Source organism: Callionymus lyra, chromosome 16 (assembly GCF_982586985.1).
Source record: "Callionymus lyra chromosome 16, fCalLyr1.hap1.1, whole genome shotgun sequence".
In the NCBI taxonomy this organism is placed as follows: Eukaryota; Metazoa; Chordata; class Actinopteri; order Syngnathiformes; family Callionymidae; genus Callionymus; species Callionymus lyra.
Genome location: NC_141833.1, coordinates 3,837,501 through 3,854,678, shown reverse-complemented (window position 1 = coordinate 3,854,678; position 17,178 = coordinate 3,837,501). Strand labels below are relative to the sequence as shown.

The 17,178-nt window shown below is 37.9% G+C and overlaps 2 protein-coding genes across 2 annotated transcripts in view; both read right to left on the bottom strand.

Annotated features, from left to right (window-relative positions):
• Positions 1–60: 60 nt before the first annotated feature.
• LOC148063264 (uncharacterized) lies at positions 61–12,318 on the bottom strand. The gene is made up of 8 exons (XM_087811653.1): positions 12,240–12,318; positions 11,918–12,178; positions 11,566–11,682; positions 9,602–9,694; positions 7,398–7,482; positions 7,121–7,210; positions 540–573; positions 61–258 (listed from the first exon to the last, which is right to left on the bottom strand). Exons 2-7 carry the CDS (start codon positions 12,176–12,178, stop codon positions 566–568), a joined length of 654 nt encoding a protein of 217 aa, XP_087667779.1. The 5' UTR covers positions 12,240–12,318; the 3' UTR covers positions 61–258; positions 540–565.
• Positions 12,319–13,943: 1,625 nt separating this feature from the next.
• LOC148063263 (uncharacterized) overlaps positions 13,944–17,178 on the bottom strand; it is a 3,662-nt gene continuing 427 nt past the window's right edge. The window contains exons 2-4 of the mRNA XM_087811186.1: positions 17,095–17,178; positions 16,127–16,205; positions 13,944–15,034 (exon numbers count right to left, since the gene is read on the bottom strand). The exon at positions 17,095–17,178 is cut by the window's right edge and continues 41 nt beyond it. Of these exons, the coding sequence (XP_087667312.1) occupies positions 14,202–15,034; positions 16,127–16,205; positions 17,095–17,178 (996 nt within the window). The 3' untranslated portion in view covers positions 13,944–14,201. The remainder of the gene's footprint in view (positions 15,035–16,126; positions 16,206–17,094) is intronic.

The window sequence follows — 17,178 nt, the reverse complement described above, 5'->3', positions numbered from 1 at the left end:
CCTTTGCCCCATTACTACTTTGAATTAATTGCATATTTAATTTATTTCAAGTTGAGAACTCCTCACAAGATGGTACAATCAGAAAAGTAATTGTTAGCTCCATGGGGGGGCGTGTTTCTAAAATAGTGACGAACAATAATGCTGACATTTTCAAAATAAACGCCATTTTATTGATTGTACAAAAATATTTCTTTCACACACAAATACAGGGTTAGTGCCGATTAGAAGGTCTCAGCAGGACGGCACCACCGTCCTCATCTATCGGAGCAGGAAGAGGTTCATGATGAAGCATCATCCAGACCAGAGAAAACTGAAAGTAATCTTCTACATCTGAATTATGAGCTCAATTAAGCTTGTCATCAGTTGATCTAATGAATCACTGTTTTCTGTTTCAACCTATAATACCTGCAGAAGTTTAGCGTGTCAATATTTGACATAAATAATGTATATAACTAAGTACATTAAAATGCAAGTTAAAAACACAATTGGTCCAGTGTGTACATAAACATGGAATCAAATTGACAATAACTAGCGTTTACCTGAGAGAAGGTGTCACAAGGTTTCTTCAATATCCTTAATGAAACCAAAATGATGTCAGAGTTAGTTTGTGAGTTTGTCAGCATGTTTACCATCACAATATGTTGCAGTTTGCACTTTGTTGAAATGCTTTAACGTTTTTCTAGTTTACTTAGTTGGAACTTCTTAATTATCTTAAAATACTGAGCTCCTTCTGCCTCAAAATGACAGATTCTCTTTCACATGGTTAACTTTGTGATATTCCTTATATAATGTATTTAACTGATAAAGAAGGCTCCTTTCATTCATAATTAGTACTTTTTATATATTTCTATTCATCAATCATTGTTAATTATTACAAAAGTCTTTTTGAAAATCTTTTTTGAATTTGGATGATGGTCAGTCACACCCTGAGGTGGACATTGATTGGTCTGGTAAATGGTATAATACTTGTCCAAATGTGTTGGTCAATTAAAGTTTGTTTATCAAATGAACTTAACCACATATAACGGTTTTGGAATTGTATCAATGCTGGTATTCCTTGTCCGCTTCAAGTGTGGGGAAAGGAATTTGGGGGGATTCCTCTGTGCCAGGAACTACACTCTAAAGTGTAAACACAACCTGTGACCTTGAAGGTATAAATTATCCAAGTGTCTAATAGTATGGAAACTAGAGTAGAATCATTTACAGCTTGTTGGATGGAGATATAACATGCAACCATTGAGACATGTATACAAGTGAGAAAGAACGCAGATCTTACAAGTAAATCATTTTGACTTTGAACCAAGTTTTAGCTCCAAGTTAGTATTCTAACTGGACAACGTGCGGATCCCAACGTCCTCTGATCGAAGGAAGGAAACTGACAGCTTGCTGGAAGACTGCACAACATTTTTTTTTTTCTTTTGGATGGAAAAAAGAGGCCACTGACTGGACGTGGACCTCTTGTTGACCAGAGTGACGGGATCCAAAAGGATCAGGAAACACCAAATTTGGTAAGATAAGTACACAAAACCCACACAATGTGAATGGTCAGAGACAATAGGGCTTAAAACATACTTATTGAAAATCAATATTGATTGTTGTATTAGACACTACTTGTTGAAGTAGACACGATCATAACTAACTAGGTCCATCAACATTATTCTAAAGTAATTTAATAATTTCTGGTTACGGACAACCAAGGTATTTATTATGAGAATAAGAATAAAGTAGGAAAAAGTAATATTTACTCGAGGTAGTCCAACGTGCTTGGCTACTGAAGATATATTCTCAGATTGACCCACATATATAAACTCATTGAAGGGTTAAATTATATATCCTCATTTATGTACTCATGTTTATCAATTGTTAACATCGACAATATTACCTTTTGCCTCAGAATTAAAAAATATTCTTGTATTTTATCTTTTAAAAACTTTTAAAAAAATTCCCCAAACCAATGTTCAGTCTATAGTATCTGTGCCTCAACTTTGTACGAACCTCCGATATAAATAACAGAGCATCGATTGTTCCCGGCCTGGGAAAAGTTATATACGTTTTTAAGGAGGAAGGTGTCAGGCTAGGACTCCTTCCGTGTTGAGATCAGAAACTTGTTCGGCTCTAAAAATGTCAAAACCCAGAAATCATGTCAGTAATCCAGGTGAAGAGTAACAAGCGTGAAGAAAGACTGAAGATTCAGTGTTTAGGTCAAGTACGAAAAAATATCAAGAATGTAACATCTGTTGCTCATAATGGAGTTAGATTTTGTAAAACATATCATACACCAAGTTCGCGATCGTATAATTAACCTATCCTCCTTCCTCTAGAACAGGGGTCCCCAACCTTTTAATTCTTGAAGATATATCCTCAGATTGATGCACATATATATACATTAATTGAAGGGTAAAGTTATATATCCTCATTTTATGTACTCAATTGTTAACACTGATAATGTTATCTTTTATTCAGAAAAAATATTCTTATATTTTATATTTTAACAAACTTGTTATTCCCAAAGGGCAGGGTTCAAAAGTTGAAGGCTAAAAGCATCTGTGCCTCAACTTTGTATAAACCCTGGTATACGTCTCTGATACCATTGTCAGAGGCCTCTATGCGTCAATGGTTCCAAACTGGGAAGGATATGGGTGTTGTAAGAAGGAAGCATCCATGTTGGGAGCCTCTCCATGTTAAAAAGGGAGCATGAACGACTCTAAAATGTCAAGACCCAGAATTTATGTTCTGCAGACCTGGCTCGAGAGAACATGTGTGAAGGAAGACTGAATATTCACTGTTTAGGTCAGTGTTTAGGTCAACTGTTTTAATCCAAAATGTCAATCTTCCTTGGCTCAAACGAATTTGCCAAACTCATTATACAAAAGAAAGGACGATTGAGTTCACTTTATTCTCAAAAACTTTTGCCGCCCACCTCTGACCCCCAACATACAAAATCTAATACGGTAATCTAAGGTAATTGATTATGAGAATTAGAATAAAGTAGCATAAAGTAATTTGCTATTCGAGGTAGTCTAACATTCTTCACTATGTACGGTAATCTAGAACAATTGATTGCGCAGAAGAAGAATATAGCGCTGGGAAAATCTTTACAAATAAAAACTAGCAGTAAAGTGATTTCTTAAACAAAAGCTTTTACCATCAGCAAAGGTGCACCTTTAGAGGGCGCTGTAAGATTAATGGAATTACATAAACCAGGAACAATTCAATGTGTTGAAAAAATTACAAAATAAGGCTTTATTGGAATGTTAAACAAAAAACTACTTGATGAACTCAGTTAAACAATACTATAAGAAACTAAAGGAGATTAAAAAAAAAAAGAAGTGGGGAAAAGAGAAAAAGAAAGCCAGGAGATAAAGAAAAAAAGAGACCCTGGATTTAGGTTATTCAGTAGTTAAATCAACAAATACAATAGCAAATTCTCTAGTAGGAGTGGTTTCTGAACAGTCATAACTGTAAGCCGGTGTAATGTAGGGAGTTAGGAAGTTTAGTGAAATGGAATAGTAAAAGGGGAAGTAAACCATCATCTGCTTCTTAAAAAGAGAAAAGAGGAAGACGATGTAATACCATTGCTTCCTCCATTATGAATAACAGATGCTACTTTCATTCTTGGTATATTTTCTTACCGACAGAGATGCTGAATCTTCAACTGTCAGTTGTTTTTTTTTCACACTCCGTTACCCTTCACCTGGTAATTGAACATGATTTCTGGGTTTTGACATTTTGACGAGCCGACCCAGTTCTTATCTCAACATGGAAGGAGCCCTTCCTCGGCAGCTACTCCTTAAAACATATGCTTTCCATACATCTTTCCACGGCTCTGGATCAACGATGCACAGAGGCTTCTATCAGAGCCACACACGATGGTTCGTACCAAGTTGAGGCCCAGATGTTATAGACGGGACCTTTTGAACCTTGGTTCTGGGAATTGAAGATATATCCTCAGATTGATCCACATATATCTACTCATTTAAGGGTTCAATAATAAATCCTCATTTTATGTACTCAATTTTTAACATTGATAATGTTTTCTTCTATTCAGAGTTCAAACATATTCTTGTATTTTATCTTTAAAACAACTTGTTATTCCCATAGAGCAGGGTTAAAAAGGCTCTAAGCATCTGTGCCTCAACTTTGTATGAACCTTGGTATGCGTTTCTGATACAATTTACAGAGACCTCTGTGTTACAATAGTTCCAAACTGTGAAAGATGTACGTGTAGAAAGGAGGACACAGTCATGTGGACATCCATGACCCAGAATTTATGGCCTACAGAGCTGGCTCGAGATAACGAGTGAAGGAAGACTGAAGATTCATTGTTTAGGTCAGTGTTTAGGTAAAGGCATGAATACAACATCTTTTGTTCATAATGGAGTCAGATTTTGCAAAACATCCCGTACCCCGAGGTTGTCAATGTATACTCAATTTACTTCACGTGTTCGGGGAGGGTCTGGAGGTCTTTAAAAGAAGGGACATGCTAAGAGGTTTTGAGCTACTCTTTGGACGGATCTGGTGGGTGAACCAGGATTTCGGACAGAGACTGGACCGAGCGCTAGAAATGTTGGCGTTTCTGAATAATTTGCATTCTTTGTTAACTTTTGTATTTAATGTCTTGTATGGCCTACCTTTGTAATCATTCTTTGCTTTTAATAAATTGACCGTTTTAATTCTAAACGTTACTCTTCCTTGGATCAAACGAATGCGCAGAACTCATTAGACAGGAAAGAGGATTGAGTTCGCTTCAGAATAATACGTTTAAAAGATGAAATACAAGAAAATGTTTTAATTTTGAGTTAAAAGGTAATATTGTCAATGTTAACAATTATATAATTTAACCCTTCAGAATCCACATCATATTTTGAAAGCTATTTGACGTCTTAGACCGGCTTGACAACAGAACGATCTGAGATCTACTTTGAAGATTAAATTAAACTTGTTCATTTGCATTTTTAAGTGTTGAGACTTTCCCTACCAGAAGTAAATGAACAACTGAAGTGATAAAGAAGTTAATGGAGAAGTTGATTCCTAATTATGGTCTGTTGAGGTGAATGAGGTCTGAAAGTGAAACTATTCTCTGATTTGGATTTGAAAGGCAATGAAGAGGCTTGACACATTGTCATTGGCGCTGATAGCAGTGAGATCATGTCCTACGAAGGCTTTTACAAAAGTGTTAACTGGATTATTTATGTTAGGATACTTTTAGGGAACAGTTTGGTTCTTTTTGAAGAGAGTTCATTTGATAGTATGATTGAAACCTATAGTTCAAGTATGTATGTCATTTCCTGGAAATTAGAAAATTAAAGAGTATTATTTTTAAAGGATTATGAGAGGTTAGCTTATTTTTGGTAACATTTAAAACTTGACTGAGGTGTTTGTGGGACTAACTTGATGGATTTAAAAGGAAACATTGAGATTCAATCTATGGTCATTAGATTTTCTTTGTTGAGATTTAATAAAATTGAATAAATTTAACGAAGGCATTTTCTCAACTGCGACTGAAAACAACTTGTATTCAATTTTAGTAAATTTAAGTAAAGTTCAAACGCAAACCAACCTTATAAGTGAATCAGTAGTGGTTATAAGTGAAGAAAGCACATTTAAAAGAAACAACCGCTTAATATTGTAATCCTCATGATCAGATGATCCCTGAACTCATGCATCGACTCCTGACATACAAACATGACGTGGACAAAACGCAGTGCAGCTGCAGTGAAACTGACTTGGTGTCTTTGTGTGTTTTTGGATGTCAGTGTGTCTGTGTGTGTTTTGTGTCTGTGTGAGTGACTGCATACATAATTGAAGTGAAAGAATGTGAGAGCATATGTGTGTGTGCTAGTGTGCGTGTGCATGTGTACTGAAAGAAAGAGGGATATACGCTTAAACATGTGATATGTGCATGATTCAATTCATCATTGTTTTGATGTTGTTTTTAACAAAGTGAAAAGTAAACCTTCATTGTAAAGGTTTTCAGGAATGAAGCATCTCCAAAGACGTGATATTGAGAAAATCTTTTCCTTCCCCAATCCTGTGTGTGTGTGTGACACCGAGAGAGATCCTTGAACCCCACTTTTGTGTACTTTGTGGGAGGAAGTCAGAACGTGAAGACTCACCTGGGTGAAGTGCTAACCTCTCACCCAGGGTCACTGAGGAGCAGTGTTTGTCCAGCTGAAAGCTGGCATCATTTGAGGAGATGAAATGAAATTATGGGAAGATTTTGCATATTGGATCTATCTGGTGGAAAAACACGAACAGAGACTGGCTACAAATCTTTCCTAGTGGACATAACACGTCTACATTAAAGAGGAGGCAAGAATAATGACTCAATTACCCAAAATCAAAAGAAGTGGTATTTGGATGATGAAATATTTTTGCTCCATTGTTGTATGATTTGTAAAGATTGATAAATAGGAGGGGAAATGTGTTGAATTAAAGTATGTTTATCAAATGTACATAACCACATATAACAGTATTTTTATTGTATCAATGCTGGTATTCTTTGTCTACTTCATGTGTGGGAAAGGAATTTAGGGAGATTCCTCTGTGCCGGGAACTGGACTCTGAGGTTTAAACACAACCTGTGACCTTGAGGGTATAAATTATCCAAGTGTCTAATTGTATGGAAACTTTGGAGTAGAATAATTTACGGCTTGAGGAAGTGGGATGGCGATACGTATATAACAGGCAGCGAGACTTGAAAGATCTGTGTTTTCTCACTTGTATACAAGTCAATAATTGTGACTTTGAACTAAATCTGGTGTCTGTGCTTTGAGTTTCAGCTCTAAGTTAGTATTCTAACTTAATTTTTTTTATAAATGTTCTAATAATTTGGACAAAAAAAACAGTAATATTCACTCTGTTAGGGGTGAGCAAAGGTTGCAAATACAGCAGAATGTAAAAGAGTAGAATTGTATACGTTCAACTCCGTTACAAACAGTAAATTACTTTATGATCTGACACTTCTTTAATAAATCTAGCCTTTTTTGAAGCAATAATAGATTAAATATTTTAACTTTCTCAGCTATTTTTGTGTGAGATTTCAAAAAGATTACAATTAATTCATCCCTTTTAAATCTCTTTGACAGTAATAGAGACTTGTTCATTTCAAAACTCTCACCTCTCATTCTGGAGCAGAACTCCTCCACTTGACTCTTCTGCCTCTTCAGAGAATCTTTAAGCATCTGATTCTCCACCGAGTAGTTGTAGACTTTGGCACACACAACAGAGAAGTGAGGTTTCAAACAAGAATTCGACATTAATTGTGTGATTCAAATTGAGGTAAGATTTTCAGTTCATCCAGCGGACTTGAGGACTCTTGAAGGTCGTAAGTAAGGGAATCATAACCAGTGAGAGATCTTCACAATGCTAAATCACAAACATTCTGATTGCGTTACCGTAAAAGAGGACGATGAGCCAGAGAATGAGAAGCACCACTGTTAAGATGGTGAGGAACTGGTCCACTGGACTGAACTCCTCTTTCTGTAACCAGAAAATAAATATGTGTTAAGCTTATTCTAAACATTTGACAGATTATTTCCTTCTTCTGAACAACATTTCTGCTCTTACAAAGTCAACATATAATTTCCAGACACCCCAGTGGTGATAATGTAGTCCAGAGAAGCCGAGACAGTGCAGGTTTTGGATCCAACCAAGAAGCTTGCACTTAATTCTGATGGAAATAATAGAGGGGGGCCACATGTACAGTGGTACAGTTCTTTAAAACTTTTTTCTTTGTAATTTGAGTGTATACTTATTTCCCCACAATTTAATTATATTAAATATCAAAAGAAAAATAAATGGTTTATAAATTATGTATAATTATTCTATAGACATATTTTGGTATTTTTGTTGATCTTTTTGTTACTCTAGTCTAGACCTTCACACATATCTTTTTCTGTAGTGTCAATAAAGTTGGACATGTATTCATATTAACACAATAAATACTGAAGATATATGCTCAGATTTACCCACAGGTATTTACTCATGTTTATCAAATGTTAATGTTAACAATATTACCTTCATTACATCAACTTTTATTTGTTCAGGCTTTTCCTTGATTTTCTGGAACTCCTGTGTTGTTCTCAGTATTATCTTGACCTTTAAAGTATATATTTAATTGAATAGTGTTTTGATTGTTTAAGCTCTTTGTGACCCTGGTCTGGAAAAGCGCTATATAAATAAAAATTACTTACTTACCTTTTCTATTAGAACAAATATTGAAATATATTCTTGTATTTACCTTCACGACATTTGCTTTTGTTATTCACAAACTAAGGTTGAGCTATATTTCTTTTAACATCCTGCATTCAAATGGGTGATCACTGTGTGTATGGAAAAGTGTGTGAACTCTGTGACCCCGAATGTTTTTCTGTTTCAACATTCTCAACAACTTGAGCCAAGGAGGGACCATCTGTGTGGGTTCTGCTATTCAGTGTGAGTCGTAAAAGATAGAGGGAAAAAAAACATGTATGTTTGAAGATTTGAGATTCACTGAGTAAAGGGGCATAGAAAGGTATGTTCCAAGAGGCACATCTTGTTTGTTAATATTATCTTTGTTCGATTAAAATGTTGAAGACCCAGAAGTAATGCATTTCTCTGGTAATCATCACTGGTTTAAGTGACAAACACAGAAGATAAGGCTAAGGTTGAAGACAGACTAATCAGATCATTTATAGTAAGGGTTGACAAGAAGAGACACAAAACATGAACTTTGTTTTAGTTAAGAGATGGAGTCATATAGAGCCCTTATCCAGCTATGGGGTAATGGTCATAAATCCCCTGAAGGAGGGGGGCCATGGAGGCAAATGAAAGGAAGACGAGTCTGGAGGTTCTGGTGAGTGCACTAGGATTTGACGGAGAGTGGACCGAGCACTTGGACTTTTGCATTTTTTTAAAATAATTTGAACATTTTTAATAGTTTCTACATTTCTAATAATAATGCATTTCTGTTAACTTTGTATCTTGATTTTTGTAATTGTACTTGAGGTCTTGCATGGCCTATTTTTAATAATAATTTTACCTTAAATAAATGTATTGTTTTAATTCTAAGTTTCACTCTTCCTTGGATCAAATGAACGCACAGAACTCAAGAGAGAAGCAGGCCCTTGTCTGCTCCAGACAGGAAAACCTTTTGGTGAGAGTCGCTTCAATGTGAGGTGCAGCATGCATCCCCCGGAAAATTTAATTCAATCTTACGACATTACTTTTCCGATCGACTGGTAAATGGTGATCGACAAAACTGAGCACTACTTTTCTGCAATAAACCTACTCATTCGAATTTTGAAAATGACTTCTTCTCAAACCAAAAGCATCCTTTTAAATGAATAGGCAGCTTAATGTAAAACATTTCAACATATATGATGACATTAAAATAAGTTACACTACAGAAAGGAGAAACAATAGAGAAGAGAGATCTTGATCATCTTAGTTAGACACTGTATCTCAAGTTGTGGATACAGTGACTCATGAGTGCTGGCAAAGCCGATGGCGCTCTTGGCTCCAAGCCGTAGATTATACAACAAATAGTGCCATCTAGTGGACTCTGAAAATAATGACACTGCTTCATTAAGCTTCATCAGTAACATATGGATGGACTCACTTGTCTGTAGACGACTGCACTCAGATTCTTAATCAGCATGTTGGACTCCTTCAGCTGATCCCTGAGGCTCCGACACTGCTGGTCCATGTGGTCCTGCACAAGATGAATAACCAGGAGCCAGTTGAACACCATGACAACAAATTGATGAAGAACAAAACACAGTTCATGTCGGATTAGAAAGGTCTTGGTTTGAATAATTGCCATGCAAGAAATACATTGGATTACAATTATAAACAGAGAGATAAACTAGAATAAAAAGCATTTTCAAGAACACAATTCAATTGCCTGTCACACTTTTGATCCTTCCAGGTAAATAGAATCATCATGTGTGTTAGAATTCACTTAATATTTGTTTATATATCGATCATCATTAGACCATATCGAGATTTTGTTGTACTTCAGTTTGACCAGCATGTCGTTTAACTCAAGGTTCCACAAAGATTTCCACCGTAGACGGGTTTAATATCGGCATTGTTTTAACCAATTGACCTTCAGAAATAAACAGCAAAAATTAAATAGCTCGTCCATTAAAACAACATCTCAACGTATTGATACATTACATATTAAATTTGCCTTTTAATTGATCTGAAACCTATTAACTGAGTGACTATTTAAAATCTGTTCTAAATAATAATTCGATGCATAAAATAATAAATTAGAAACAATGAATGAATCCATGAATAACAAATGTGCATTTTAAACAGTACAGAGTACGACACTGAAAAAGAAAGGATTATAAAGCACGCGCTGCTCTTAATTTGAAAGCCGGAAGTTTATTCCCTACTTCTAAATGACTTTTGGTGAATTTACCCTGAAGTTAAGCGATGACACTAGATTAAAGTGAACGATGTATAGCTTGATCCCAGTACGATGTCAGGTCTGTTGTATTTAAATGTTGTTAAGCGCTTTGTGATCCTGGTCTAAGAAAGGCGCTTTACAAATAAAACTGAATTACTTAAATTACGATGACGCTGTTGTGTTATGAATATTTAGAGACGCCAAGACCCGCCTTATGTTGCTTCTGATTGGTTAATATTGCGCGGGGCCTTCTGTGATTGGCCAAATTTTATGACCATTAAAAAAAAATTAAAAAAAGTATTAAATATAAGCGTGTGGCGAGAGAATGACTCAAAGCGTGACACAACTGGTCTTCAAACCGACTAAGACCCCGCAAAGCTGCCCCACAGACCCCCCCACCCAACTTTATAAAATGCACTGCTACTGCCTGCTCACAAATGTCATCTGCTAAATATAAAAACAAACCCAAATCTGAGGTGTGATCTTTCTTTTTTGTGCGCAACCAAGACATTTCTGTGCTAGGATTCCCCATCAGCTGTGCACACCTAAGAGTGGACATTGCACGTTATGGTCCTGGATAGAAACTGAGTTTTATCCATGTTTGCTTGCTTTTTTTTTTTCTTCAGAAAATGTGATTAAATGCACACCAACAGTCTCAGACTAAAGTGACTTTGCATATAATACTTCAAAACTAAAATCAAACAGCTTTCAGACAAGAATAATCAAAACAACAGAACTAATGTCCTTTCAATTGTCAACTTCATGTTTTGCATCGTGGGTCTGAGAGGACTACAATTTCATCTACGCTGTATGTCTTGATACATGTATATTTGAAAATAAAACAACTTGAAATTATATCACTCGTTTCATTTCCTACTGTGTCTAAAAAGGCGGCTGGTTTTAGATCACCCAGTACCAGAAGTTCAGTTAAGTCAAGTTTCAGATAAGTGAAATGAGTTGAACCTCAATGTCGTGATGTCAACAAAAGAAACTTCCTATCGTGAAAGAAAAGATGTTCTGAGTTCGAGGCTCAATCACAGCACCACCACTGACTACTTCTTTCACATCAACCTGAAAATCCTGTTCTTCCACAAGAGCAGATCAACAATCACACATTCCAAAGTGTGAGCGAACCCTTTTGCTTTCCTCTCTAGGGAGTGACTTACAGTAAGATGGCTTTGCAGGAACCTGCTGGTCTCAGTGGTCAAGGTCTTTTGTTGGCTCTCCAGTGTGCGCAGGTACGTGACCACATCATGCTCCGGACCGGTCCTCGATCCCTCCTCCTGGTAATAGATTACAAATTTGACATAAAAGAAAAATACACATGATGTTATTATTTCCAAGCTTAAAGTAAAAAGGAGGGTCTTGACCATCAAAAAAGCCTTAAAAAGATAGGTTGAGATCTACTTTTAAACAAATATTTCCATCTGGAGTGTGATATGTGAGGAATTGTTTTTTGCAAAATGATCTTTAGAACTTAACAGAGCTGTTAGACTCATTCATCTTGACCCACTTTACCTCCTCTTGACCTCTGGTCATCAGGTAGTCTTCTATTATGCTGGCCAGTGCAAAGTTCTTCTGCAAGCCGAAAACTTGACCGAAATCGCACCTGCACTCGGGACAACGGAACTGGGACACTGAGCTGTGGCTCATCATGGTCTCCACACAGGAACCACAAACACTGTGTCCACAGGGAAGCAGCATAGGATTGCTGAAGATGTCGTGACACACGGGACACTGCAGCAGCCTCTCCAGCTGAGAGGTCTGTCTGCGGGTCATCTGGGGGGAACAGAACCGTCAGTGAAGAATGCTTCTAAACCTCAGGTGAACTCGCGCTTACCTTCTTGTGAGCGTGCTTGTTGGCTCCAGGAGCAGGTTTATCCTTCACACACACTCCTTCTGTGAGACTGAAGTCATTGCTCAACACTTCCTGTTGAGGTGTGTCCTGCAGGAGACGACTCACCCCACTGGTTGAACGGGCCACTTCGTTTTGCTCCAATTAACCACCAGCACAACACATGGTTGAAAAAGTTGTAGAAAAGATTATTTCTATTTGAAGATCTCTTTATATAGATTAAATAGAACATTTGTCTAATCTTAATGCCTAAAAGCAGGGGTCTCCAAACCGATCAAGAGGACCCCTTTAAACCCAATCAGGATTTTATTGTAATCAGTTGACTGTCAGTCTGGTGTTGCTTGTTTCAGCTGAAACCTCATTGGTTGAACTGTACATGCTTGATCGGTTGGAACAAAAACCTGCACCACCACGGTTCTTTGAGGACTGGTTTGGAGACCCCTGCTTTAAAGACTCCCAAAACTGCTTAATAAAATGATTGTACTACTGACCTCTTAGTAAAGGTTTTGGGGGGGGCATATTAATGAGGCTGAGAGAACAAAGACCACAATAAGAAATTAAAACATGTTCAATTTTGATGTACTTTAAACCATAAATACTCAAGAGAATCAAGAGCAGCTTTATTCACCACTACACATACATGGAATGTATACATACAAGGAATTTTTTGTGGCAGTGGAAATTCCAGAATTGGTTAAATAAAAATTAGAAGTGGAAATAAAATAGATGCATATATATGAAATATATTTAAAAAAAATACAAAAGATAAACAGTGCAACAAAACATCAAACAGTGCAATAGATTTAGTTTTTAAAAAAATGAGTGAGATGACGGAGAGGAAGAAAGTGTTCTTGTGGCAGGTAGTTCTTGTGGATACTAAATAACTAAATAAATATTAAATACTAATTGAGGGAAATTTCCAGAATGTCAGCTCATTTTACAAATTGTAAGGGGGTGGACATAGAGAGGTGAAAGACTTCCCCGAACCCACCCACTCAAAATTCAAGTAGGTCCAATGTCATTCAGACTTATCTGGGCAACGCTATTTTTTTCAGCTAGTTTAGCTTAAAATCAGACACTCATAATTCATGGTGTCAAAAAGCTTTCATATCCTTTTGTCTGTTGATTCATAGGTGACCTACCTGGGGTTTGCCCAGGGATTTTTACGAGATCAAAAACAGCACAAAATATTTTGAATGAGAACGAACGGCCATGTAATTTAGTGTAAAATATTTTATTGTCCCTTTAACCTTTTTGCATAGATTCAAAAGGGTGCTTGCATCATTATAATAAAAATCAGAACCAACCAGAACATGTTTATAGACAAAACTTTTGGATGGATTGTGTCGTCATAAAAAGGTTTTAGGAATTTGAAATCATCATTTTAAACAATTAAAACTTTTTATATTTTATTCACTAGTCTTTCTTTCAAAGGCTGTGGCACATTGAATCTGCTGAAGGGCCGCAAATGGCCCCCGAGCATGCCTGGGCTATAAAAAATAAAATAAAATGTAAATTTTAAAAGGCTATAATTTGGTTAATATATGTGCTGATATCATTTTAAACCTTTTTTTTTGGAATAACACAGAGAATAACACCTGAGTCTATTGTTGCACAACAATAGGGGAGTAGTTAGCGCACAAGTGTGGTGTTAGACCATCAATGAATAGTATCAATAAAGACTCATAATCAGTAGTAACACAGTATTTAATGAAAACAGCAGTAAAAAACCTGAACACATTTGGAGAGAGGAATGTCAACCTGTCAATGATTCACATGTTATATAAAACTGTGGAATAAAGGACCTGCTATTGTGGAAGGTTTAAAGTGCAGCCGGACCTTTTTTTTAAACATTATCAGAAGGCTTTTCGTATCAAAACTATCAAAACAGTAGAGAAAACAACAGTACGATGTCGAGATTTGAGGTAGTCAGAGCGCCCCCTGCAGTTAGAGCTTCAGTCCGGCCAGAGTTTTGAACGAGGCGACGAAGAATCCACACTGGCTCAGTTTGTGTTTGTCCAGGTTCTTCACGGTCCTGAAGGTTCTCCGGCACCTGTCACAGCTGAAGGGCTTCTTTCCCGTGTGGAACCTCAGGTGAGTCTTCAGGCTCTCCCTCAGGTGGAAGCTCTTGCCGCAGTGGGGGCACATGTGGGGTCTCTCCCCCGTGTGGAACCGCTCGTGGCGATGCAGGCTCTTCTTCAGCGTGAAGGTTTTCGGGCAGTGTTGGCACACGTATGGTTTCTCCCCGGCGTGGAACCGCTGATGTCGTCGCAGGATCTTGCGACGACCGAACACTTTCCCGCATGCGTCGCAGGTGTACGTGCGCAGCCGCCACACGTCGCTCTCGCAGGCGGTGAAGCAGCAGAGGTGGCGGCCATTGTGAGACCCCTTGTGTCGGCGCAGATCTCTGGGCAGAGAGCTCGCCTTGTAGAGCTCGTCCAACTTCTTTGGCACTTTGAGAATGTCAACCAGCTCAACCACACATGAACTCTGGAGCTTCTTGTCCAGAGAACCCATGCGGGAGTTCAGCCTCATATCAGCTCTAGGTTGACCCAAAAGCTCCGCCAGAGGGGAGGTCACGGCCTCATCCGGCGTAGACGAGCCGTACGCCCTGGCTGTGCCGACACGCTCCGGCCGAGGCTCCTCTGGAGCGTCCGACTCCATGATCAACGCATTAAAACAAAGCTCTCGCTCAGCATCACAGGAGTCGGAGTCAAGCCGATGAAGCTTGAAGGAGTCGGTTGAACTTTGAGAGCATTGACAAGTCAGCTCCGAGGAAGCTGGAGGGGAAAAAAAGAAATTGTCCATTGATACTTAACAACTTGTTGAGCAGATTTAGATGGTCAATGTCTGGTTATAGACAGTAGTAAGGGTCTGATGGCAGACCTTTCTTACAGACTTTTTACCTTTGAAGTTGTTTCCATGTATGGAATTGTCAGACAAAGCTGGTAATATACGATTCTATAAAGTCAAATTATTTTGTGATGATCACATAAAGCCATGAGATCATACATGAGCAAACACATTTCTACTTGTGTCAAAAGTTCAGATTCTTGAAGTGACACAAATATATATACATAAAAATAAGACACTGTATGTAGACATGAACAATTGTCTTAATGTTCATTCAAATAGATGAGGTTGTTTTAAAAAATAAAAGATACAAAACAACTGTTTTTACGGTGGTTTATATAGGGCTTGTTATCGATCGAAAATGTGATACTGGTTCTGATATTTGAACATGGACACCGGTATGGGAACCAATTTATGAGATCAATTTTAACAAAAATTTACAAATCTCGAGTTATTTCGTTCAGAAAAAAAGATAACCCATACATTTCAGTGCAAAGGAACACTTGCTTATTACTGACAAATAAAGCTGCTGTTCAATGCCTTTTCACCAGTATTTATACACAATAATCCACACATGCGTGGTCATGCGTGTGTACCAAAACCTGGCATCAAAAACAAGGCATGTTTCGATACTTAAGCATTTTGATGGGTGCCACAAAAGAACCAAAGTTTAATACGCAGCCAAAGATATATAATTAAAAAAAGTTAAAATAAAAGGTAGTCACAAACAAACAGCTATGCCTTGGTTAATTGGTGCTGTACAGTTAATAGTGAGCCATGTAAACAAGGGCTTCTTGTAGCTTCATCCGTGTACCCAGTTGTCTGTACTGCTAAAAAGATGACAATTAAGTTGAGCTTAGAAAAAGTTAGCGACAACTAATGTTATCATTTCAGTTTTGTACAACGTTATTCACGTCTGACCTCAATTGAGATGCGTTTTAAGTCTTCAAAAAGTTCAACTGAAGAAAAATCGTCAGTTCGATATTTTATTAAACACGTCTGGAATTGACTTCACTCACCGTGCACTGCAGCTTCTGTAAGAGAACTGTAATCGACTGCAGACTCCATGAAGCTCAGAACCCCGTTTCCTGCTAGAACCTGAGAACATATGCAAAAAGTATACTTTGATTAACCTTTTACGAGAGATGGGGAGAGAGGAGGACTAACATCTCTCAGACTATCTCACTGATCGACCACGGTACATTAGGCTGAAGGTCATCACTTATGACACTGTGGTGTGCAGTACAGGAGAACCTCAGGGGACAGCCTTCACCATCTACACTTCAGACTTCTGCTACAACGCCAGGACAAAGCCACGTCCAGTGTCCATCAGCGGTGACGAGGTGGAGATAGTTGATAACTATAAGTACCTTGGTGTGTGGCTGGACAGTAAACTGGACTGGTCCTGCAACACAGACCATGTATATAAGAAAGTTCAGAGTAGACTGTACTTTCTGAGGAGGCTTCGATCATTTAACATCTGCAGGAAGCTCCTCTGAATGTTCTACCAGTCTGTGGTGGCCAGTGTCCTGTTCTATGCTCTGGTGTGTTGGGGTGGGAATGTGTCCAGGAGGAGTGTCAACAGGTTGGACAGGTTGATCAGGAGGGCTGGCTCTGTGGTTGGAATGAAGCTGGACTCACTGGTGACAGTTGCAGAGAGATCACTTGACAAACTACTGTCCATCATAGACGATGACAGTCATCCTCTGAACACTGTCATCAGTGAGCAGAGAAGCAGATGGAGCACGAATGCTCCTCCCATGATGCAACACTAATAGACTCAGGGACTCATTCATTCCTCGTGCTATTAGATTGTTTAATTCTGATCTATGTTCTTTATCTTTAGACTTAGATTGTGTCATCTTGCACTTTATTTTTATAGAAACTTTGTTCTTGTTTTTTTTATTAATCGTCTGTGTTGCTCCAGAGGGATCAATAAAGTTTTATCCGTCTATCTACAATGTTGGGATTTGAGGTGATCAGTTACCTGCTCGATCAGAGGCGAACACTTTATGTCTGCATGCTCGTCTGTGAAAAGAAAGTTTCCTGGGAACACACACTCCTCGTCTTC